The sequence below is a fragment of the Phaethon aethereus genome (assembly GCF_964289735.1).
Source record: "Phaethon aethereus genome assembly, chromosome: 7".
NCBI classification, from domain to species: Eukaryota; Metazoa; Chordata; class Aves; order Phaethontiformes; family Phaethontidae; genus Phaethon; species Phaethon aethereus.
Window position 1 is genome coordinate 5,311,493 of NC_138583.1, and position 25,311 is coordinate 5,336,803.

At 44.5% G+C, this 25,311-nt stretch overlaps 1 protein-coding gene across 1 annotated transcript in view; it reads right to left on the reverse strand.

The window, feature by feature from the left end:
- Positions 1–2,317: 2,317 nt before the first annotated feature.
- Positions 2,318–25,311, reverse strand: part of COL13A1 (collagen type XIII alpha 1 chain) — a gene marked incomplete at its 5' end in the record, with an annotated part of 61,565 nt that continues 38,571 nt past the window's right edge. The window contains 10 exons of the mRNA XM_082002163.1: positions 2,318–2,614; positions 7,122–7,160; positions 11,486–11,572; positions 15,719–15,754; positions 16,579–16,632; positions 16,893–16,946; positions 19,490–19,525; positions 22,038–22,118; positions 23,943–23,969; positions 24,484–24,525. Coding sequence (XP_081858289.1) covers positions 2,582–2,614; positions 7,122–7,160; positions 11,486–11,572; positions 15,719–15,754; positions 16,579–16,632; positions 16,893–16,946; positions 19,490–19,525; positions 22,038–22,118; positions 23,943–23,969; positions 24,484–24,525 — 489 coding nt within the window. The 3' untranslated portion in view covers positions 2,318–2,581. The remainder of the gene's footprint in view (positions 2,615–7,121; positions 7,161–11,485; positions 11,573–15,718; positions 15,755–16,578; positions 16,633–16,892; positions 16,947–19,489; positions 19,526–22,037; positions 22,119–23,942; positions 23,970–24,483; positions 24,526–25,311) is intronic.

Here is a 25,311-nt window from a genome sequence, read left to right on the forward strand (position 1 = left end):
AGGCGGGGGGAAGCAAACAAAAAAGTGTAAAAGAAAGGGAGACCCTCATCCAGCAAAGCATTTGCATGTAGACTCAGCATGAAGCAAAGCCTAAAGATAAGGTTGAACTGAGTGCATTGCCAGATTCAGAGGGAAAACAATAGCAAGAGACAACAATACTTTAGTAGGTAACTACCAACAGCTTGCCGTTTTCAAGAAAACATGTTTATTTTAATTGGTATTTCAGAGCGCTCTAGCTAAGCCCAAGATTTCAGGCTGTAGAATGCCGCTGAAGAGGGGACAGCGACTCTTGCCTGACTAATCGCTTTACAACAGACCACCTAAGATCAGAAGAGACCATTTTCAACCAACTGGTCCCTAGCATAGCCCTTTATGAATTTGTAAATGTAAAAGGAAGAGTTTTGGAGGACCGTTTTGTCTGGGAGGGGTCACTGGTACCTGGTCCCGAGGCGTGGCCTGTGTGGATATGTTTATCCCCACTAAAAAATGGTCTGCCTACGGAAAGCACCATTTTACTACTGAACTTAGGGAGAAAAAAATCCACAATAGGAATGTCCTTAGGACATCTTGGGTGAGGAACTTTTACAAACTTATTCCAAAAGCCCATTAAAAATATACCTAAAAGAAAACACAAGAAAACAGAAAAGAGCAAACAAATCGCCCCCAAAAACCATTAATAAAAAGAAAAGTAAAAGTAACATTATCAAACTATATATATAATTGTTTTCATTTAAAGAAAAGAAAAAAAGCACACCTACCGCCTGCAGTTCTGGTTAGGTTCTCCCTCCTCCCCCCCCCCGCCAAAAAATTAAAACGAAAAAATACAAATAAAATAATTTAACCCTTTCATCAGCCTGGTTCATAACTGAAAGAATTTCTTCCCCTGTTACTCTATTTACTGAATACATCTGTTAGAATTCTTAAGAAAAAACTACAATTCTTCAGGCGAAACCGAAAGTAGAATTTTTTTCCCCTGCTCTTTGTAATCCTGGAATTATTTTAACAGTAGACTTTCCCCACGGTGGTGAGAGGAGATGGGTGCTGGGTACAAGTGTCCTGGTCAGAAGGTCAGGATTATTCCAGCTGAGTTGGCAAAGGATGTTTGAATGAAGGTTATTGCCTTCATGGGACTTGCTCTGATTTAAAAGACATCACTTTGAACTTGAAATCAGCACTTTCTTTCTGCACTGTAGTGTGAATTGCTTATCATTTAGCCCTGCCTAATGATTTAGATAATATCATTCATTAACTCTAATAATAATGGCCCTGATTCCCCAGAGTACTTAAATATGCAAATAGCATCATTTAGGCCAACAGGAATCACAGGCTCAAAGTTAAATAAGTGTTTTAGTGCTTGGGCAAATGAGATTCCCAATGCATTCAACGAACTGGAAATGTTATGAGTCATGTTCGTAATATATGAACTTAATAATTAATTTTAGTTTTTTTAATAAATTGCAAGAGCTGTGGTGGGAAGACACTATAGCATACATCTGAACAGAATTTAACCTTCAGCAATGGGAGCTGAGTAAGGGATGCCAGATTTGCACGGCAGTTGGTACAAAGTGTCCAGAGTTGTATATTCTGCCCCTCAGGCAGCTGGGAAATGTCCTCTGCACCCCTCAGCCCTTTGCCAAATCTTTATTTCCCTCCAGTGAATGTACTAAAACATGTAATAGTGGAATTTAACCCCCGTGATCCTTATTTTCCATCTGGAAGTACATCTGTTGAGAGGTACCTGCAAAAGGTCCTTAAGAGGCCAGCAGAATAGTATTTCTGCAGGGCTCCAGACAAAATACATCCAGCGTGCCTGGTGGAGACCAAAGCAGAAGTACAGGAAGCAAAGGAATTATTCAGTGAAACCAGGTTGGTTTTTTTTCCACACTCCACATTTTTCTTCTTTGACAAGATAACTTCATCCCTTCAAAATCCAGTATGGTTTTCCCTTTTGAACAACAACAACAACAAAGGCATTTCTTTATCATTTAACAGGAAAAGAAAGTTTGTGATGAAAAGGTTAAAGATGGAATCATCAACGATATAGGTGGAAGCTTATCATCTGGTAACCAGAAACAGTAGCAAAAAGTTTTGTCATGTCCTTTCTGAGCAGCACTCTGAAGTGAACGTGTGGGGTTTGATTGATTTTTTTGAAGGACAGTTGTTCAAGAAGTATTTCTTTCTTGGATCAAAGGATCCCCCCCCCGAAATATTGTCTGTGTCTTGCATTCATTTATACAGCAGCTGCTGGAAAGTGAGCCTAATTCTTCATCCTGAAGAGCCTGACCACAAAAATAGAGTGAAGTGAAAATGACCAAAGGAAAAGAATATAAATGGTGTCATTTTCAAACCCTGCCACTGGCCTCTGGGAGAAGACAGAAAGCAAAGCAGAAAGCATTGGCATGCCAAGCTCCCGCAGCCCCAGCGGGCAGCATATGGGCACAGATTCCTGGTGTGCAGTTGAAGAACTCTTCCCAAGCTCCAGGGAAGGAACCTACAAAACATCTCCAGCAAATCTTCAAGGAAGGTCCTTCTCCTTTCATTCTACCGTCATTTCCCAAGCTTCTCCGCCTTCAGGCTTGTCTCACTTTTTGGCTATCAGCCAAGGAGTTTGACCCTTGAAGTGGCAGACAAACAGTTTCACATGAAAAGAGCCCAGCAGAAGGAACAGTCATCAACAGCAACCCAGCTACAGGTTTTCGGAGGGACGGAGCCTGAAACTAAACTGTCAGATTCAGGGTGGTGCAAACCCAGCTCCTACCATTTGGGTTTTTCATGAAATGCAAGGCACTTATGTTTGGGAAGAGCAGCAAATCAGAGGAGTTACACTGATCTGCACCCTCTGGTTCATCCCCAGTGGCTGATGAGATTTTTTTTTTTTTTGAGCTGTTTTTTTGGTAGTCAGCTGCACGAGACATTCGTGACTCAATGCCCAGAGGCGAAACTTTCCGAGAGGGACTGTGGGATTGCCAAAAACACTCACGCGCGCTAGGCAGCTGCCTGTCAGCGCTTAGTGTCACAGGCTGAGCTCACAGCAGCGCTTAGGTGTGCCACTCTGACTTAGGTGCCTGCTTCCTGGAGAAACCTGGGGGAACTAGCTATCTCAGTGCTAGAGAATTAGCTCTGAGCTGAGTTTTCTCCACAGCTGAAGTCTAGCAATCCTTTTTGCCAAGGTGCAAAAGGAGCTGCTGGTTTGCAAATGAAAGTAGAAATTAAACAAATTTTCAGGTCAGTAGACTCTCCTCCAAAATGGCAGTCGCAAAAAGGTTTTAAAATGCTTTATGCTGAATTAAATTCAGCATCTTAAAGGAACTCAAAAGGAATCATTAAGCAAGTCTCTGAAGGTCATAAACTCTGTCTACAATAAGCACCTTTAGAGTCCAGCAGCTAATTGAAGCCAATGGTGTGAATAGAATGATCCGATAACGAAGAATAAAAAGGTAGTAAGTCATGTGTTGACCCTGTGTGTGTGTCTGTGTTTTGCTGACGGAAAGTTAGCTGAGTCTTACAGAAGTTGCGGCACCAAAGCCTCTTACGGTTTTGCACTGTTGTAAGTCAGGAGCATCTCTACCGATAGCAGAAGAATTATGCTGGGGCAGAGATAGAAATAAAAATCAAACCTCTTTTGCTCAGACTTTCCCTCCTCCCCTGCCTCTTTGCTGACACAACTCAGGTACTTTCAGGAGTTGTGGCAGTTGCATTTCAAGGTCCCCTGTGCCTCAGGCAAGGGCTTTCTCTCTCACAAATACATCAGTCAAAAAACATCCCAAGAAATAAAACAGATACAGTATCATCTCAAGACTCCTTTACCTTTCAGTAGCTGTGTCAAGACAACATAACAGATGTACACTTCGCTTGCTTTTAGACAAGACAAAGACAATCCCATGCAGTGCAATCGCAAGTAACACTTACAAAACAAAAACACACCACAGACACCAAAGGGAACGGGAGGCATTGGCAGCTTCTTCTGGGGAACTGTAAGTTTTTGAGGATTAAACAGAGCCAGCACTTTTAGAAGAGGCTGAAGCATTCAAACTACCTACCTTGTGGGCTGAGTGCTACAAGACCAGAGTAGGAACTCACTGCTGCCACTACTATAACCTCCCAACACCAAGGCACCATCAGTATGCCTGGCTGGGACTTTAGTAACTGGTTTGTGTTTAACAGGTGTGCAATTAAATCACCAGAGTTGTGTGGCATTCATTTAAATAAGTCCTGTTCCAATGAGCTAGGCTTCACAGCTGCAAAGCCTTGTAACAGGGAGCTGGGTCTTATGTTCATGAGCTATATTGCTGAGAAAACAAACAAGAGCCCTCGCTGTGCTGCAGCTCATTTTCTTTCTGTGCCATTTCAGCCCCAGTACCCCAAGCATCTCATGAAAACATCATGCATGGAAAAGTTTCATCCAAAGAACAATGTTGGCATGAGAAGAAAATGGTTGTAAATATCATGAGTTAGTTTAGGTTGAAAGTTTCAAGGAGTTTCCTAACTGAGTTGGGAACAGCCTGTGGGACGGGAAGGCAAGGGACACAGGGTGGTAGAAACCTCACTGCTTTTTAGGTGAAGTTCAACAGGTTTCTGAAAGGGTGAGGTGACAAATGGATTGCAATAGCCAGGGGCTGGGCTCGGCTCCTTGGGCAGCCCCTGGCGGGCTTTCTGCTCCGCGTCCATGAGACGCACGTCTCTTATTCTGTTATTTTACTCTGATGGTGTGAAAAGGTTGTATGGAATCGGTTGGAAAAAAGAACTAATTAGCAGTTTGTAAACAGATGACTAGTTGAGTATAGGGGTTGAATAGCTGAGCATCGGTGGCAGTGGTGACCACTTGAGCTGGACCAGCTGTAGCCCTGAGAAGCTGTTGTCAAGGCAGCCCGTGATCCGTATATACAGCGGGAACTGGTGGTAAATCTATGCAGCAACGCTGCAGGAGAGGGAGCTGAATTCCTTCTGAGGTGGCAGTGTTACGCAAAGAGCAGGACTTCAGTGGATCAGTCCAACTGGTGCACTACCACTGGTGTTTCTCTGTTGGGATCTTTAAGTGCTGATAGCTTCTCTCTATCCCCCTGAAACTTTTGGGTTGCAGACTGTCTTTCCCCCTTACATGAAGGGCCAACGAAGTGGACGTGTTTTAGGGAAGAGATTTAGGTTTCTGCTCCTTTGCTTATTTTCTAGGAAAAGTGTATTGTAATGTTCACTTTAGTCTGATAGTATAATTTTTCTTGATGGGTAGCTTAGACTTGAGACATTAACAAAGGTAGGTCAAGAAGGATAATTAAGATGTACATATGCAAATTATAACCACACACTGCAAATTTGCATGCAACCTTTGGTTAACATTTTAAAAAGCTATGTGGATTGATTTGTCTAATAAACATTCATTAGGGTATCATTGAGTTATTCTGTCATGTGCTTAATTTTAAAATGAAGTTTTAATTAAGCTACTTGCTGGCCTACAATTTAGAAAGATGTTAGAATTTCTTGCCGGCCAGGGCTCGTCATTGTGAGGGTTATTCCAGCTCATGAAGGTGCTCTATTTTATTTTTATTTATTTTTATTTTTTTTTTTTCCCCAGCTCACAGGAGGTGCTCTCTTTTAGCCTAAGAGACTGAGAGGTTCTCTTTGTAGATGCTAACCCCACAGCTCTTGGGGAAGGCGTTACTCTTCCTTGTACGGCCAAGGAGCAGCCTCTAGAGGAGCTGGCGGGGGGCTGCATTTGGCTGGCTGAATCTGAGCATGAAACAGACCTTGTGTGATAATACGTAATCACGGAATCTCTAAGTTCCCACTGTACAGTGGCTACTTTGAGTTTTTCCAGCAACACCTTAATTTAATATTTCACTTTAATAAAAGATACATAGTATTTTGAAATAGTGTTGAATGATTCCAGCTTGAAAAATGAAAACGACCTTTAAATCTACACAGGGCAGTTCCTTTGGGCACTTTTAATGCAATAATTTATTAAGTTCCTATATTCATCATGTGTGCACAAAGATCATGTAAATATTACAGCCGTACTCCATGACAAAACAAGCATAATGCAGACATAGAATTATACAGAGAACTGACAAACAAGGAAGAAGGGAGATGTAGTATTTTCTGTACAAAAAATATGCAGCTTTTTGATAATTTGTAAAAATGCATAGCTTTTGGCATTTCAGAGAAGAACACTGTATAAAAATAAATATTCTATGTACAGTAACACACACAGGCCAGTCCAGGGTTAGAATCATCACTGCAAAAGAAAACAAACAGGTGTTAGTGACAATTCAGTAGCAGTTGTTAGTGACAACTCAGCAGGGGGAAGGCCCCCTTCATGGGGTGGAAGGACAGTGGGACAGCATTGGGGAAGCTGGCTCCGGCTTCTCCAGGAGGAAAGGAACCAGTGCTGGATCTCAGCAGAGATCCTTTTCACGTCCCTGGGCAGTGAGCGTGGGAGGTTCAATCCGGGACCACTCTCTGCCTCCACTTTCTTCCTGCCACTGTGGCTTGAGTGCTTGGCATTACCACACACAGCAGGCACAGAAAGTGGGCTAGACCCTGAAGAGTGGCAGAGGGGTCTATGGGAACCTCAGAAGAGGACTTCTGGGGCAGCTGAACCATCAGAAGCAAAAGGGGAGCGGAGGGAAGCTTTCAGCGCTGGCCCAGAATCGAGCTGCCAAGCCCATTGGAGCCGGACCTGCCCCAAGCCCCACGCTGCAGCCCCGGTGCCAGGCTGCCCCACAGCAGGAGCACTGCAGGGAGCGCGCAGGGGAACTGAGCCGCAGCACGTTTGCTCTGCCCTGCGCCCACCAGCCTCCCTGGCACCCGGGTTACCTGAGGTGTGCCAGCGCCCAGCCTCTGGTAATAGAGTTGACCAGATGGAAATCTAATTTCTGTGCAAGTATTAAGGTACTGGCTACAAGTCCAGGCAGCTCACAGGCCACAAATACAATTCTCTCCCTTTTAGCCTATAAAGCTAAACTGCAATATGCAAACAAGGAAGGGTTTTGCTTGCTGCTTTTCAGGGGTATGGTCCTGGAAATCCCATGCATGCCTCCACACCTCTTTTGCTTTTAGCCGGGCTCATAGAAAATTATCAGCACTGCCAGCTCAGCAGAGCCACAACATTGCCAGGACTATTTTACCTTATTCCAGCAACCTTGAACGGGAAGGCCATCTTCCCCCTGCAAAAAAAGATGCATGAAATAGCAGTTTAGAACACAGAAAATAGCGCAGAGATGAGGACAGGAGTGTGTTAACTATTACAGCTGCAACAAACAGTCTGAACCAGTGCTGGAGGAATAGTCTGAAAGATATTCCTCACCCCTTTGGAGTGACCCAGACTTCTGGCTGACATAACCAGTGTAGCTTGAAGCAAGGGCCGGGACTGAAGGGAGGCTGCCTGCAGCTACACAAGGAACTTATGTACAGGAGGTCCCTAGGCTTGTTCTCGTTCCTCACTGAGGAAGGTGTTTAGCCAGGCTTTCCTGAAGGAAGGGAATACAGGAGGTCCCATTCAGCCAGAAAAGTATAGTAGGGAGTTGGCCGTGGAAAGCACAAGATGGCTGGTCTATGTCCTCGGGCTGGACTTGTAACGCTGAAGTTATAAGCAAACGCCAGAGGCAGCATTAACCCTGAGTCCTGAGGAGGGTCTTGAAAAGACCTCCATTTCCTTTGTACCATGTTTGTTAAAGGGTTTGCTTTATCACGTGGGAGATGGTCCATCTGTCCCTTGTTGCCTCTCGGAAAATCAGGAAGGCAAGAAGCTGGGCAGACCCTGTGCTGCTTGAGGATGTCTCAGCTGACTCCCCGAGGGGAGGCTTTTGCCTCAATAAAGTCAGAGAGATTTCTGCAAAAATCCCCTGGTGCTTCTGCAACCGCGAAGGCTTGGGCTACACATCCCAAGGTGGGCATGTGATTGTTTTGGGGTTTTTTTTAAATTATTTTTAATGGTGAAGAAGGTTGGATACTTTAAGGGCTGTGCTACTAAAAGGCTGAGACTATATGGTTAGGAAATGCTTTTGTGAATTACAGCCATTAATTTCATCTTGGTGCAGCCCTACTTGATATGAGAAAACAGGTAATTATGTCAATGATAAGGTGCTCTTGAGCAGGAGATAAAGCCAGATATAAGGAGCTACACCTCTGACATGCAAAGTCAAATACTGCTGCTGTGTGTGCGTGTCAGGCTTGTGGGCTATTGCTATTCCCCAGGAAGACTCAAGAGAAGGGAGTGAAACTGTACAACGCATGGTGCAGGCACATGTCTTCATTCAGATGACTCGGTTCTCACTTCATCATACTGTGTGAGAAATCTGCAGTGCATATCATCCCATTTGAGAAGGAAAAAAGAAACAAACAGAAAAGCCAATGCACAGTAGCATATTGAGAAATAAACTATTTAAAGGAGATGCACTTTCAAGGGACTGATGAAGTGAACGTTGCCACAATACTACAACCATATTGCTTTTCAAATGCATTTTTTAGACTGTGGTCTCCTTGTGATAATCCCCCACCCACTATGTGGAAATACTGAGTTACAGGTTAATCAATGGGTAAATTGTGGCGTTCCCATTGGTACATTGGTGGTGGTAGGAATGACTGGTGTAGTGCATTGCGGGAGGAGATGGGAAGTTAGGTGTATGAAGGAATGGGAGGCCAGGGAGTTACAGCTTAGGGATCAAAGGAAGACCAGGGTCACGAGGAAGTGTTTGTTGCAGGCGAATTTGCTGAGAACGGAAAATGCGACATGCTTATTAGTACCAAGTATCTCCTTCCACATAGCTCAGATGTGTAAAGCATTAGTTCATGGCCTCCATAAGTTACACACATGGATGTGTCAGCTGGATGCTAAGCTTTTAACCTAGTTGGATCAAAAAACATGCTTATTCACGTTCCCAAGCTAGCTTGCATGCCAGAACACTATATATATGAAAAAATAACGCATCCGTATTTCACTAGATTTTCTGGCAAGTTTCCCTTCACAAAAATAGGTATGAAAAGAAGTGTACCTTCTAACATGGCCATGCAGGATGAATCCTGACTGAGAGCAGAGCCAAAAAAGAAGGTCTACCAGGGCACTGGCAAAATCCTTCTGCCTGGGAAATTAGGTGCCTCATTCAGCCAAAATTTATTCCATAGAAACCTGACTGTTATCAGTGGGAGGCAAAATACATGGCTCAGTGTTTTTTCTCTTTTGTGGACTGTTCTGGGCAGGTGTGATGTCACCTGTGGGACTGGCAGAAGAGTTTCTATTAGCCAGAATTTACAGAGCAGCAACTGAGACTTTGCAAGTGGACACTGACACTGTCACTGCCCCAAAGAGACGTCAGCGCACAAAGGAGGGAATGCTGGAAGGAAGACAGTGTTGTCTCTTCACAAATGTCAAATAACGAAGGCTTTTAATGGCAGTTTCAGGGCTAATTTCCTCAGGAAAATTAAGAAAACCTTCCAATGGGGCTTCCTTGCTTTGGGACACATTTTTCCAGCTAGTTGAACTAACCAATATCCCATCCCTTGTAAATGGAATCAAACATCTTTAAGTGAGCATGGAGCTTGGAATGCCTGTCCTCAAGCAAACCTAGTCATGCCAAACAGGGGCTGGAAGGGCAGGAGAGAACAAGTTTCAATGTATTACGGGGTTGTCGAGACTGCTGTAGGGAACAAAAACCTCACCTGAATGCTGCATGGCCAGAAAATCTCAGAGTAAATTAATAGACTGGCAATGTTTAATAGGATACTTAGAAATCAGTTGAGATTAAGTGTCCCTGAATACCTTTGTCCTACAACAGTTGGGTTAGATGAGGCACTACTACAATAATAATCTTTTAATACTTGAATAAGATGGATATCAGGAAACAGGCAATTCCAAATTCAAGTTTCTTGGATGCTATGGGTACCACTTTGACTTCTGGGGAGACTCACAAATAGGAATTATCTAGCAGGAATCGAGGGAGGTAGGTTTCCAGTTAATGTGTTTCACATGGGCTTGCTAACAAGATAGCTATTTTTTTAGTCATCTTAATGTATAGGGTGACTGAGGTAATACCAAGCAGTGTCAGACTGCGCTAGACACACACAAGCACTTAAAAATAGAGTTAGTGAAGTACATAAAGCATTGCAGCTCCTTGCTAGAAAGCCAAGCCAGGGAAGAGGCAGGTCTTCATACATTATAGTCTAATGAAAGTTCTCAAAGCTAAGGCAAAGGAAGAATTGAAACAGTTGTAAATAAATTTGCATTCCCACTACATTTTTCCTTATGCCACAAAGCAATGCTGACAGCAGCTGTGAACCATAGCATGAAGGGAAAGGCTTGTTTCTGACAACAGCAGCGTGAGAAAGGTAGGGTGGAGACAGGCGAGGAAGGAATTGCCAGCTGTTTCTAGGACATGCAGCTCTTTGGAGGTAGCAGAAAGTAGCAACCGAGATACAAAAAGCAAACGAGCATGCAGGAAAGGGAAGGTACGCCATACCAATGGGCATGGGGCATCCAGGCCGTCCAGCCCAGGTAACCCCGGCTCACCCTTCTCGCCTTTAAAACCTCGGAGACCCTGTTTATGAAATCAACCACTATCGTTATTTCAGTTAATGCCAGTCACCTCCATGTCATGGGAGGAGAGGCCAAGTCCCCCACTGGGACTGTCGCAGGGCACTCTGCTGCGTACCCAGAACGTCCCGTGTCTTCAGTTTTAGTTTTGTCTGCGTAATCGGTAGTCACAGTTTCCTTTCTTTTTTTCCGCAATCTACGAGTCAGGAGATACTTCTCCGAGTTAAATCTGAAAGGATGGGAATGGCGTTTCCTCCGTTCTGAAATCATCCATTCTTCCTATCCTCACTAGAAAACCTAGCAGCTGGATTTCTAGATGCATGATCCACAAGTACTCCTGGGATTTATGGCACTACTACAGATTTTTGGCAGCGTTTGCTGCACTGTATGAGTTTAGATGAAAACATATACATATTGCTGTATTTATTCATTTGTCTAGATTTATAGACACTATATTTTGTCAGAAACAGATCCCATTTAAAATAACTGAGATTTGTTTTCCCTCTGGGTAACGCAGCTTGAGTGCCCTGTGTCGCTCTCAGGCGATCACATCAGCTGGCCATTATTCCAAGGCAAGAAAAACAGTGTTCAGGTTTGGCTGTTACGTAGACACAATGACATTAAACATTTCCAGAGAAGAGCCGTAACTAGCAGCAAGAGAGACACAGGGCTCTATCCACAAAGGAGAAAGCCCTGGGCTCCCAGCACACGGGACACCCCCATGTACCCAAACCTCCGGAAGAGGAAGGAATATAATAACCATGGTCACTCAACAGCCTGATTGCTCAAAGGATCAGTGGTTCCCCACTGCAGGAAGCAGCTTTGCCATAGACTGCAGTGGGAACCAGGCTGGGCCTTATCCGAGTGTTGTGCTTTTGCAAGACCATTATTTATGTTATGATTTCCTTCTTTCTTCGCCATCAACAAATCTTAAAACAATACATTTGATGAAACAGAACATACCAACGGACAGGGTGCATCTAATCCAGGCGCTCCTTGGTCTCCCTTATCCCCTTTAGACCCTCTAGAGCCTTTCTTGCCCCTCTCCCCCTGTAAATAATGGTTCAGTCCAAGAAAAAAAGAATACACAAAAGCTTTAGGATCATCCATTTCAAACAAATGTCAGCGATAGTTTAAAAAAAAAGATAAACATTTAGGAAACATTTTAAAAGAAGAGAAATCTCCCTTTGAGATGTTAAGTGAAAAACAACATACGGAGCTACTAACCGTGACTTAGCTGCAGAAACACATTGGCCATTGGTGAAATCCCCCACTGACAGACTGTACGGGCTCTGCATCGGGGGCATTACCGGCGCCTCTGAACTTTATGGACAGGCCTGTAGCCAGCCAGCGGAGCACTGCTCCTCCTCCATCAGTACCATCATTAGGAGACTACTTCTCTGGGCTTCCTCTACATTTAGTACAGCATACATTCAGAGAGAGGCACTTTCTGGGAACTGGCTGACCCTAGGCACACAGGATGGGAAAACACACCTCTGGCCAGCAGCATCCCACCTCATCTCCATCCCCAGCTGGCTGGGGGCGTCCATCCTTTGCCACAGGAGCTCTGGGGTAGAACACCTAGAAGCCTCGTGCCTCAGACGACAAGACCTGCGGCAGACCCCAGGCCAGCTCTCCTGCTGTGGTAGGCAGGCACTGCTGGCACAGAGGCCCTGCATTGACTGTACTTTTGTTACCCCTCTGAATTCTCATTCTTAAAGAGATTCTCACTCGTGGGAGTGTTTTTAGAAGCTTTCCCTTAAACCGTTTAATGAACATTGTTTGACACCAGGGGTTGCTAGCTTTAAAAATGGGGGTTTTGTGGGGATTTGTTTTGGTTTTTTTTAAGGTGTAAAATTACTTCCATATCCCAGAGCAGCAAAGGTTTGACTTGAATGAGTGTGCTTGCCCGAGTCTTGCAGTGGTTTGTGCGCTGGGGTGCGTCAACATTGCTAAATAGAAGAGAGCCAGAGAATGAGGGAAGCACTCAGCCCTGACAGTCTGCACAGCCTGGTTGTCCTTTGGGATGCTCCGAGTAGTGCTCCCCCAGAAAACCCTGTTAGACGAGGGACTACTCCTAAGCAGCATGGCCGCAGGGACAGGCACATTTGGCAGCACAGACATACCCCAGGAAGGCGGGATTCTTACAATGCTTTGACATTACAGTTTCTCCGCAGGTTTCTCCAGGTTGAGTTACACCAGAGCCAGGGCAGGAGGAAAACAAATTGAAAAAAATCAGAACCAAAGAGGAGGCTTGCTCTCTTGTTGGAGGGGCCGCATTAGGTCAATGAAAGCCAGCCCCAAAATGGGCTGAGAGAATGCCCAGACGCCCCTCCTCACCAAGGCAGGATACATCCCACCCATAGTAGGTCAGCCAAGGCAAGGTATAGCATGGGGTATCATTGTATCTATACAGTTATAGCTATACCAAATCTTTCTGTATAACAGAGGAAATTCTCAAAGCTGCTGAGCATAAAACAGGGAGAGGGGCCGCTGCACAGGGAACTGAATTTAAGGTCCTTGTGGGGAGGGTTAAAGGAATTAAGGGATAGAATCAGACAGCACGGGTTGCTGTTTCTTCTTTTAAAAAATAAAAAGTGTTAAACCCAAAGCTGGCAAAAGAAATGGATGGGAGAGGAGAGGCAAGGAGAAGTCACCCAGAACCAAGGACTGGAACAGAGAGGATAATCCAGGAAAATGCGGTATGGGTTGCTCTGGAGGAAGGAGGAAGGAACCAGGAAGAAAGGCAGAAGAGGAGGAAGGGATAAAGGGGACAAAGGTGCACCTGTAGGAACGAGGAAGACGCACATACACACAAGAAAAAAACCACAGGCATTAAAATAACAGTGAAGATACCAGCTTGGTAGCACAAGTTCAGGGTTTACACTTTTTCAGCTGGGTTACTTGAAAGGTCATCTGTTCCCATGGCTACCTAGTGCCACGATACTGTCTCTGCAGGTCCCCAGTCCTATGCTGTACTCCCACACCAAACACAGGGCAGCAGGAGTGTTTCTGGGGTTTGAAAAGCACTGCTCTGCCTAATGTAACAGGATTTTGGCAAACTATTTGGGAGCTGAACAAAGCAGATCTTCTTTTTAATGTGCTGAACACTGAAAATATTGATATTAAAGGGCTATGCATACTGCTGCTGTCTAAAAGAAAGAGGCATTTCATACGAACACACCTCCCACTTCCAAAGAGGTGGGTGTGATATCCCAGCCCGCTGTGGAACTGGTCAGAAGTGGAGCATTGCCTTCTCTTTTTCACTTCACAGCTTTCTTCTTGTTAATTTTGAAGCCTCCTGGCTGAACTGCTGCCATAGTTTTGCCAGCAGTTGAGACAGACTGTCCCACACTTCCGAGGAGGTTCTGATGCAGAAGCTGTCCGCCCCACTCCAGGGTAGACCTAGCCCTTCAGCTGGGGATACTGCGCTCCAAAGCAGACCCTGGGGAACCGGCACTGTACTCAACAGTACTTGTCAGATGTCTGTAATGACTTCAAAGGGATGGAGGCAAAACAGCTGCATAAAAGGGGCCTCACCAAAAGTGTGCTGTTTTCAGTCCCGAAAGTAGTAATGACCTGTTCACAATTTTTGAAGAGGGGCAGGCGTGAGGGGAAGGCCCTGTACAAAGATTCGGGGGGAAAAGTGGTATTTTCTAGGATCCCGCCTGCAAAGACATTGCACTTGCCCACTTACAGTCTCAAGTTTCTCACACTTTTTCGTTCCAAAATATTGGTTGCAGTGAGGCAAAGTGCATGCATGCTTTAAGGGGCCAGCAAACCTTCCCACTCCTGCTTTCCAACTCATCCTCTACAAGTAGGTGCAGTTTCTCCCAGTTTTCATTTGCTCTTAAGCGAGAGCTTGGAGAAATCCTATCTACAGCTAATAAAGATTCTTCTTTTTTTTTTTTTTTAATAAAATACCCAGTTTAAAAACCAACTGAAGAAGTCTAGGAATTCTGTTAAAGTTTTTTGTTTAGAAGCCACACAAACAAAACAAAACACATCTTAGTGAAGAGGAAGTTAAAAAGCAAAGCCATAAATGCAATGATTAAAAAAGGGGAGAACTTTGGAGCTCCCATGAAACTTGGACCTTTCTCCCCTAGTTTAAGATGCCAATTGGCTACTGCTTTCCGAAACTGCCCATTCTGTGCAGAGTAAGGTCAGAAATACATCGCAGATAAAGGACAGTGAACACTCACTAGGAATCAAAAGCAAATTCATGTAATGAAATCACTGCACAGGCACATGCACTATAAAACTACACATAGGTGATACCAGAGTCTAATGAAGGGAAAGGGTATGCGTAGGTGTGAGCACATGCATAAAGACATACACATGTGTACTGTATTAAACTGCTTGACATATTTACACAGTTGTAATCTTGCAAAGATTCTGATGCAGAAGCCATTTATATTTCTAAACATAAATTATATTCAACTATAGCTCTCAACTGTTTTTATCAAAAAGATTCAGAGCCTTAACAGGCAAGAAATTCCTTATGTTGTGGAAAACCTGATGAAAAAGCAAGGAGTTTCTCAACATGCACTTTTGAGTAAAGTTTATCTTTCTATAACACAGGTGATATGACCGAAAAGCACCCATTCCCAGTATTGGTTTTGACCCAACTCTTCACCATTGCATCCATTCAGGACAATGCCTGAGGAGACTTCACGTCTGATTCTTTAAGGTAGGTGAATTTCATATATCTTTTCCAAATTTCCATCTTCCAAATTCTCTGGAGGATCATTTGCTAGAGGGCAACTTTCTTTTTCATACTTTAGGGGGAATTTAAGAGTAATGTAATAAGATTTTCTGGCTCCACCTCAGTTAATTCTCATGAGAATCCCTACAGACATCAGTAAATAGATCAGCAGGGTTTCCTAAAGCATGCCATGTTGGCCTAACTCTACTACACATGAAGTTCCATGCTTCAGTGAGGAACAGAGCTATGACAACAATGAACACGTTAGAAAATCCCTCCTATAGCTTTCAGATAGATGTACCACAATGTCTCAGGTGGTTATACAAGCTACAGGTATCACCTTCTAAAAGACAAGTTTGTAAAGGTACTTACACGAAGGTCTAGCAGACAGAACTACATGCTAGCTACTTGAGGTTGCTCAGGAGTTAACCGGTCTATCACTGTGTGAAAACATTAGTAACTAAATACAAGAAGTGTGCCTGGTAACTTACCCGGATTCCTTTGTCACCAGGTAGACCTTGTAAACCCTGAAATACGTCAGCACAAAAAGAAATATTTTAAAACAAGTAGGCCCCATTGTATTCCCACTCACAAAGAAGAATGTGTGCCCAGGAGTTTGTTTTTTTCCATTTGTACCAATTGCTTTACGGTTTAAAAAAAACCACAAAGCAACCAAAACACACAACAAAAAAACCCACAAAAAAATCCCAACTTTTCCAGCAGACCACCTCCTTTTCACCTCCATTAGACCATTCAGGTTGTAATACCAATACTACTACTCTGAGGGTCCTTCAGATAAAAACCAAACTAGTTTAGAGAATGCAATCCCTGAAAAAAGCAGCAAACTTCCTTTTTTGTGTTAAACGACGAAGCAGCTCCACGATTACATAAAACTAGAGTTCCAACACTGGCCTCATTTTGCAAAAAGTAATCCCAAATAGTGGAATTAACCTCACTGAAGGGAGCTTTTGTCGCTGCAATGACAAGACGGGGCCTTCTCAGACAGGTGGAAGGCAGGCACCCAAAGCTGTGGGGAGGTAGACAGAGCAGATGTGCTCAAAAGCAGCATTTTCGACTAAGGTATGTATCCTGGGAGTCCCACACAGCTTCTTTTGGTAGTTTGAGGACTGAGGTGAATTAACAGTGTTTCCCTTCAGCTTCATCTACCTCATTCTGAATCACTGCTCTGAAGCTACTAAGCTCTTTCTATTTCTCCCGTAGCGTACATAAGCTTGTGACTCTGGTTCTTTAACACGTCGCAAATGCTGTATTACAGCAGCATCTTAAGCTATCAACCACAGCAAGGAAACAGGTGCTGTAGATAACAAATCCCTAGTACTCCCATACTTACAGGAAGACCTGCTGGCCCCATTGGTCCTACAACTCCAGGATCTCCTTTACTGCCCTGAAATGGAGACAAAAAAGTAGAAATTGTTACATTCCTATTCAGTACAAACAGGCAGAAAAGTAAAGGACGTGTTTCAAAGCACCTAAAAAACCCCAAGGCTGAGATGCTCAAAAAGCAAAGAGGCCCAGCTGAGGGTCTTCTATGCACAAGGAGAGAGCAGCTCCAGCTCTAGAAAAACCTAGAGCTTCTCTATCGCAGGGAGCTGTGGTATCTTCAAGGAAGTTACAGAGTGTTGGTCAGTTCTGAAGCAAACTCACCCTTTCTCCTTTTGGTCCTGCTGGTCCCGAAACCCCAATTGGTCCTGGAGTACCCTGTAGTTGTAGGAAGAAAAACACATCAGGATATTTTTATTCTCAGCCTCATTAAAGCCAGAAGACACTGCTGCTCCTTTAGGAAAAAGCACAGCTGGGAAGGACAGTCTGGTGGTGGAAGGCATCTAGCAGCACTACAGCTTTCAGTGTTGGTGGTGATGGATTTGACATAGTTGTTATAGGCAATTGGAAGAACGTGGGAACTGCTATGTTAGATCACACCAGCACCATTTTACAGAGCCTTATTTTTAATTTTGAAGCTATCTCTTGACAATTGTTGCAGCAGGCATTTCTACCAGTTCCACAGGAGGGAATTTTTTCCTCTCTAGTTTATATCAGACAAGGCTGAAAGCTGTAGCAGAATAAAGGCCATGTAGATATATGATAAGCAATTTTCTTTTTCTTTATTTCCTGATTTTATTTTACCCCCCTCTGAGCCAGTTGAGCAAAATGAAAGAGTTTGGTTACTTGGTGGCAGGCAGCCAGTCAGTCATGCAAGCTGGAAGACACCATGCTGCAGAGATGAATGCAGATGCATACATACCCAGATGCAAACTAAGAGGGGTATCATTTGGTCCCAGTCCCTCTGTTCCCCTTTTTGCTATTTATGTCACTCCACCAGCCTCTCAGTCATGCTAACAGGAAAACCCGCCTTTTTACTAACCCTTTGACACAGGGGCCATCTCCCACTAGCACAACAAATTTACTTCCCAGTGCTGCTGAGACTTGCATGGGCTTTGGGAAATTACCCCAATCAAAGCTTATCTTTAATGTGGGCAATACAGCAATTAGGCAGGAGTCCTTCTGGCTAAAAAAAAGGTTCAGGCACCTTCAACTCCGTATAGACCCCTTGAACTTGTGGAGTATTCCCTGTTGGAAGGTCTCTTACAGCTCTCCCAGACCCCGTTCTGCAGTCTAGATACAGTGTAGCCCTCAAATTTGCAGTGTGCAGTACACCCGTCTAACTACATAGTATAGATAGGCGTTTACCTTCCTAACCCTGCGTCACATACTTTTAGATCAGCAAGAACTTTGCTAACCATTTAGGTATTGAGCTACAATTCCTACCTGGAGCCTCGATAAAGGGATACTTTTGAGGCCCATGACCTGCCTGCTAGGAAGAACAGAGGAGGAAGCTTCCGGAACAGGGAAGTCTTCTTTTAACAGCCTTAAGGAAAAAGGTCTTGCACTTTTTAACATGAGCTTGCAATCTTTAGTCACTAAAGTAACCCCTCCGATGCGAGCAGGATGACTCATGTGGATCAGGAGAGCTTTTCAGACAAGTTAAGATCTGCAGAATCCAAGTGGAGAAGTAGTTCATGCAGCACACAACTTCAACGCAGTGAAGGAAGGGAGAAAAATCAGGCTCTCCTTAGATTCATGCACAGGGGTTCACATCATGGAAATCTTAATTACCTGCACATATGCATCAATTTAAGATCATTTAGTGCCATGAAATACATTGAGATCTCACCTGCACATTTACAAAATTAAATCTATGGTTTCCCAAAACAGGTGAATGTATAAGCTGCCATTCAGGTTCTGTTCAGAAGTTAGAGCAGCTGAATTATTTGCAGTTACGCTGAGGAGGAGAAATCACTTTTTCTTTTTAAATAGCCAAATGGATAGTAGATGGGCGATGCGTGATTTCCCAAGAGGTATTAAAAATATTTGGCCCTTATTTAACAGCTGTTACCCAAGCATAGCAGAATGGTTTGCAGAACCAGGTTAGCATTACTTGTCTCGTTCTGAATTTGAAAGACTGAGAAGCTTAGGCACAAGGAGTTCATTTCCTTCACATCTCTCAGTGAGTTAGCAACAAGAGGTGGGAATCCTGCATCTTCCTGCTCCACTATTAGATGTCACTACCTCTCAGGTGTATATACTAACCCAGAACATGTCGCACCACCCCCAGGTATCTGGGACTAAGGAAAGCACATGTGGAGCTGCTGAAGTTGCGTGGCATTCTCCTGCCGAGAGGTGAAGGGCTAATCCGGCTTGCAGGAGGTCTTTTAGATGCAACTTCTCCTTGTGGGGAGATGCTTACCAGGCTACGGAGAGATACCTGTAAGCACACCTGCAACCCACGGCAATGCAGCCTTAAGCGCTGTCTGTGAAAACAACGCACAAAGCTCTTTGCTCACAGGGCAAAACAGACTGGCACCATTACGCCTGAGACAAAACTGAAGAGCTACTGCCATGAAAATTCAGCAAGCAAGGCTACCATGGAGAATGACAGGATGGAGACGCCTCACAACAAAGAGGACAGGCGAACAGAGCACCATGGAACCATGCAGAGGTTTCATTCATCTTGTTATTGAGATAAAGTGGAACAAGTAGGCCGTGATCCCAGGATCCAGACTTGTAGCATCAAAAAAGACAAGCGTGTGACATCACTTCTCAGTCTAAGCTTAACCCCCTCCCAAGCCTGCTTTGGAGAAAAGAAGATTATTCCTGGTGTAAACAAGACTCTGGTGGAAGAGACAAGACAAATCACGATACTGGGGAGGAAGAACATAGGGTAATGGAGAAATGGAACTCACCGGTGGTCCAGGCCTGCCGTCTAAACCTGAAGCACCCTGAACAGACAGGGGAGGGTTAACAAAAACAAGGTGAGAAGAAAGGGGACGAGGGTGAGGGGGAAAGGAGAGGGGAGAGGTGAGTGAAGCAGTGACTTGAGACAAACATGTGCTTGCAATAAACAAAAATTAAGATCTCAAGGACAGATGATGGTACTTACAAGCAAACCGACAAAAACATAGAAACACTGAATACATATAATGTTGACCGGCAACTTTCAGATCACCTCAAAAATGCAAAATTTCCCTCTCTCAGTGCCACCAAGAAAACTGCTGAGGAAGAAGCTGTTCTGTGACAGGTGATGAAGAGGACAATGTGACAGTGGAGTTGAAAACTGCGTTGCCTTTGTGTCAAGCTGGGCAACACAGATGAGACACAAGGCTCAGAGGCCTGTGGTCACGGAGGCATTTACATGCAGTGCAGAGCCATCAGCCATTTGAGTTCCCACCAAGAAACCCAGGTCCTGTAGGTACACACTTGGTCAGCTGCAGGCTTGCTCCTCTCTACAACCAGTTGTTGGGAGGTTTATAAAACAGGGAGCTCATCTTCCTGTGTCACCAGTGCAGATTTACACTAGATTGAGACTAAGTGGCACTTTTTTTCTGTCCGCTTGGCTCTTGCCCTGAAACCCCTCATCCATAAAACCTAACGGTGGTTCTGCCCAAGGCCCACCTAGCTCAGTGTCCTGTCTCTGGCAGCGGCCAGGAGACAAAGCTTTGGTAGAATGTAAGTACCAAATACTGAGTTTTCCTCCACCTGAGTATAACAAATTACTCAGCTTGTCAGCCTTACAGAGAAGCCCGAGGCTAGTGCAGACAATCAGTGCTGAAATGTGCTGAAATTCTGCCCTGTCAAGCCCTAAGTCACACATGAAAAGGTAGCAGATCCAGCTGTGGGATTTTACAGAGTCTGCCTTCGTAAGATTTCAGTACCTGTTTGGCACTGCATTTAGTTTGGCAGGCTGAAAACACACTGGATCAGGCATGGAAAAGCTTATGAAGAGAGTTGGGTAGCTCTGAGGAGGGATACAAGGTCCACAATAGCTCTCTGATCTTACTAACAGCTCAGTAACTGTGCTTCCTAGTTGTCCAGCTGATGTTGTTGATCCAAACACAAAACATTTCTAAGTGGGCAATTCTGAGCCGGTCTTCCCCTCTCTACAGCTCAAGAACAACTATGTGAAAAGCCAAGGGACCCTGGTTTCTCATGGGGCTCACTGCTGTAGTAGAACCAGGCCGCACATTCCCTGCCACACTGATAAGTGTGTCAGGATAATTGCTGGCACATCTTCTGCTCAGACTGTCACAAGGACCTCCTTCCCCTATCCTGATCCACACAGACTTGAGGGAACGGCTGTTTATGCAGAAAGCTTCCATTTGCATTTCTCAGGGCAAAATGGGGACTGGGTTTTTACTTCTTGCTGCTTCACTGAGGCACAACCCTTTGCATTTGAGCCTTCCAAAAGTATCACTTTCTCCTCCCTGGCTCTGCATGGAGCCACAGTGAATACACTCGTCATGAGGAGCTCACTTTGTGCCTAGAGTTAGATGAGGGGTATCCAGGCTCTAGAAGGTAACTGCTACATGGCACAACTGAAAGAGGAAAACATTTTATAAATGAAGACACGCACATTTCAGCCAAAGTCAGGGACAAGGGATCTGGGTGATGAAACACAGGCTGACAAAGTCACACAGTACACAAAAGATGGGCTTTGTGGTGCTCGTTTCCAGACAGTACGTTCAGCAAAGGGAGAGGGCACGCTCTGCCGCAGTGCTTGTTATGAAGAGAGAATTTAGGGGTGGCAGAGCAACTGGATGGGACTGAGTTACCACTAATTCATTATCAGCTGTCAGCTCAGACAGTGGGCAAAGAGGCTTTTAGTAGATGTGAGATAAGAGCTTCACCAAGCCTTCAGGTTTGTATCTAAAGCTCCTGTAGCGTCTTCATAATTCTGCCAAAATTCCTTCTTGCTAAGCAAAGCAGTGCATTAACACTGGTCTAACATGACTGAGTTCACATACGGCAGGGAACGCAGCAGGCTTCTACCGTGTCAGGGGAAGTATCGATTCCATTGCAGAAGTGATAGGAAAGTATTGCCTAGTGAAGAAGCTGGATGCATTCAGAACCACCAAGCTTTTGCACAAAGCCTGGCTCAGGTGACGGCTGGGAAGGTGTTTCCTTTTCCACATCCTTTGGACTTCCATTTCTGGTCTTGCCCCAGTGCCCTGAAGTGCAAAGAACCCACAGAAAAGCTACTGCTTGTTTTTCCCAATCCTGCCAGAAGCAGGAAGAATTAAAGTGATCAGTGATCCATTTAACAGACCTAAAAGATAAAGGTTCTGTATAGAAATTGAGGCTTTATGTTTAAAAAGCAAAGGCACAGTTATTTATAGATCATCTCTTTCTTTGACTTTACGTATCAAATCCCTGCATGCGTCTCCTATTGAGGGATCTTTTTACAGCTGATATAAATTTGGCTCATAAAGTGCTGCTGGCTTCCTGAATACTTACGGGTAATCCCAGTGGCCCTCTGTCTCCTTTTTCACCCTGGGCACCCTTCTCTCCTTTCATTCCATCAATCCCTGCTTCCCCCTAAAGGAAGGATGGAGCAGAAAATAAACCCACCGTAACACCACTTATATAACAAACGTTCCTCCGTTCAGAACGCATCGAAGAGGCAGAGAGAATACAAGAGGCAGCAGAGCAAGTGCTTTATAGCCCAATTCTCAGCCCGATCTGAAGAAAACCAGCATCAGTCAAGTGACCTCTGTGTGAGCACCTGTTTTAAGTCAGCAGCAGTAAGAGGAGATTCAGGACCAGTGGGTGAAGATGGTCAAAGGGGAACTGAGCTCACTTCTGTGTTGCAGGGAACATCAGGTAAATATAAGTAACCAGAAGTTATCTGATAGGGTGGCTTTGCATTCTAAGATGGGGATTCACTGGCAGTGGATGACAGGTGTCTATAAGCTTTAAGGGGGAAAAAAAATCATACCGAAATATTTTTGGAAAGACTTTTGTAAATGCAAAGGCATCAATTTCAAAATTTGGAAGAAAGGTCATCATTCCTTTTCCAATGGTATTTTTTAAATTCTGTATTATAAACTATAAAGCAGTATTAAACAAAATAGCCCTTCTTCATAAATTCAAAATGCAGCCCAAAGCTTTCTTCCCCCCTGCTCCTGTTCATAAGACATTTTAAAACACCTTGGTTTGCATGCAACGTCTTGGTTGCATGTTGAAACAGAAGTGTCAGAAGAACCAAGTTTGCACAGAAACAGGAAGCCTGCTTGCCATACTCTTCTGCAATTCTAGGGCAGCACATGGCCGGCTCACTCTACCAGCACTCCCATTTCCATGCAGCTGTGGTCACTGCCCACTGCCCTGCAACACTATTTGGCTCAAGCACATACCTGGAAGAGTTACTTATTTCTGACATGTCTGCAAAGGGTATAAAATGCTCTTCCTCGCCACTACTGAAAGCCTCATCACAAAAAGACTTACTACAAATTGCAGGGATTTGTAATTTTGCAGGAACAAAAACTTCCACATTTGGGACATCTCATTGCACCGGCCCATTAAGCCTACACGGATCCTCTGTTCAGAAAGAAACTGGTGCAGTACTTCCTCTGTCTGTAATCCAGCCTGTGCTGTGCGAGACTTTCACCTGCATTTGTTTGGCACATATTCCAAAGACAACAGCACCTTACGCTGTTTCCCAATAGCAGTGGCTAGTGAGTTACAGACAAGCAAGGCAGATAACTGTATCTGTAATCAACGCCTGGAGGAGAGATGAGCCAGGATAAATATACCATCCCCTTTAGCATCCAAATAGCACTGGTAGTCAAATACTAGGCATAACCAGAAGACACTTTTCATGTTTTCCAGTCTTTGCCATGAATGTCAGAGGAAAAACGCAGCTCACCTTGAACATTTCCACTCAAATCGTTTTTCATCTAGGTGTACGATTTTACTGCAGGCAAACCAGTGGTGCAGGCCGAGCATAAACACATTTAGGTGGAGATCAGAAAGCTTCCAAGCACCAAGAGCACTAAAGTGATATATAGAACCTGGCTAGTTTTAAGCTAGAGCTGAGTTACTTAGGATTGTATGACAGGCTGTCCATCCCACTGTACAGACCTTCACCCTTCAGACAAAGATTTCAACTATGTTTTCATGGGAAGATTCCAAGGGCCCATCGATTCCCACTTCTCTGGGTGAAAACTGGAGAAAATGACCAGTTTTCTGGGTCCTAAAATGAGAGCTGCTCATCTATCTCCTTCAAGAAAATATTCAGAAGTATTTGTCCTCTTACCGAGATGGCAAATAATGTTTGCAAGCTAGAAAGTTGTTACGGAAGAATTCTTGCACCTGGGACAGCCGAGTGGAATTTCAGGATGTAATGTTTTGCAGCCTTACCTTCGGTCCTGGGAGGCCCTGAAGACCCTGTATTTGGGATGAGAGACAAAATATGAGTAACGTTTAAGGATGTGTTTTAAAAATCCAGATATCCCAGTTCAGTGTGCAGCATAGAGCTTTCACTTTCTGACACACAGAGGGCACAAATGCTTAGCCCAGAGGCCTCTCTATCTGTGTAAAGGGCACTTCATGTACTGTTCTCATCTGGTAATAAGAAGGCTCTCACCAAGAACAACCTGGCAGCAGGCCAGGCTTGCGATTAAGACCGTTTTTGCAGTGATCCCTTTAATCCCATCCATCCCCTCTTGCTACCGTCTTCCCTTTCATCTCGGACTAACATAACCTTCTCTCTTTACCTGCCCAGCCCATCATAGCTCTGACCTACCCTGGGGGGTGGTTTTGGAAGCAATACTAAGCATGTTCCTATTTCAACGCTGCAGTGTTTCTGGCTGTTTTCTCCACCCAGAATCCTCCCCAGCCACTTCCCGCTCTATCCTCATCCCCAGTGCTTTGCTCCTCAGGCAAATCACTCAAAACTTACTGGAGGTCCTGGTGGGCCTTGGGGTCCAGGTGGGCCAGATATCTAGAAAGCAATGCAAGACAAGTCACCATCATAATCTGCTGCCCTCAGAAGGTGAGGGGGAACTGCTCAGAGGGGAGGCAAGGTATAGCTGAGCTCTACCAGGTGGAGTCCAGGTTTCCAAGCCTAAGGACTATATTAGGAAGTGGCAGCAATCCAGGACAGAGTGGCTGAGAAGCAGCAGCAGGACTCTGAGGAGGGTTACGCAGCAGTTGCAGAGATTTAGGAGGAAGGAGAGCAGTGAATTTTATTTTCTTTTCAGAAAAAGATCCACTGCTACTAGTCTACCGCTGTTCCTGGAAGGAGGCTCAAGGTCAACAGCTAGCAGCTGTTTGAAAAGATAGGAAACAAGGCGCCTGGCTCCACACACATAGAAGAGTATTGATAGCCTGTGGGACTCCTTGCTGCAGGGTGGTAAAAAAGCTAGGGGTGAGCTTTGAGGGGAGAACAGACAAATTCATAAACCCAAAATCTATTGAAGTAAAAAATATATAGATACATGCAAGTATTATTCAGCAAATCCCTTCACTGTGAATGCCGAGGAAAATATTTGTTACGCTTTCCACAATCTTCTACTCTGCCCTAGACATTCAGTATTGCTTGTCGTGAGCTAGATTGTTCTTGTGTAAGGGAAAAGTAGGGCATCAGGAGCTAGAGGTGGTTGGCAACTCAGTCCCACAAGACAAAGCTTGCTGTCTTCAATGAAGGGTGTGTCATAAGAGGGTAGGACATGCTGGTTTTCAGCAGCACCGCTGCCAAATTATCCCTCCCCTACTGCCAAGATTGCAG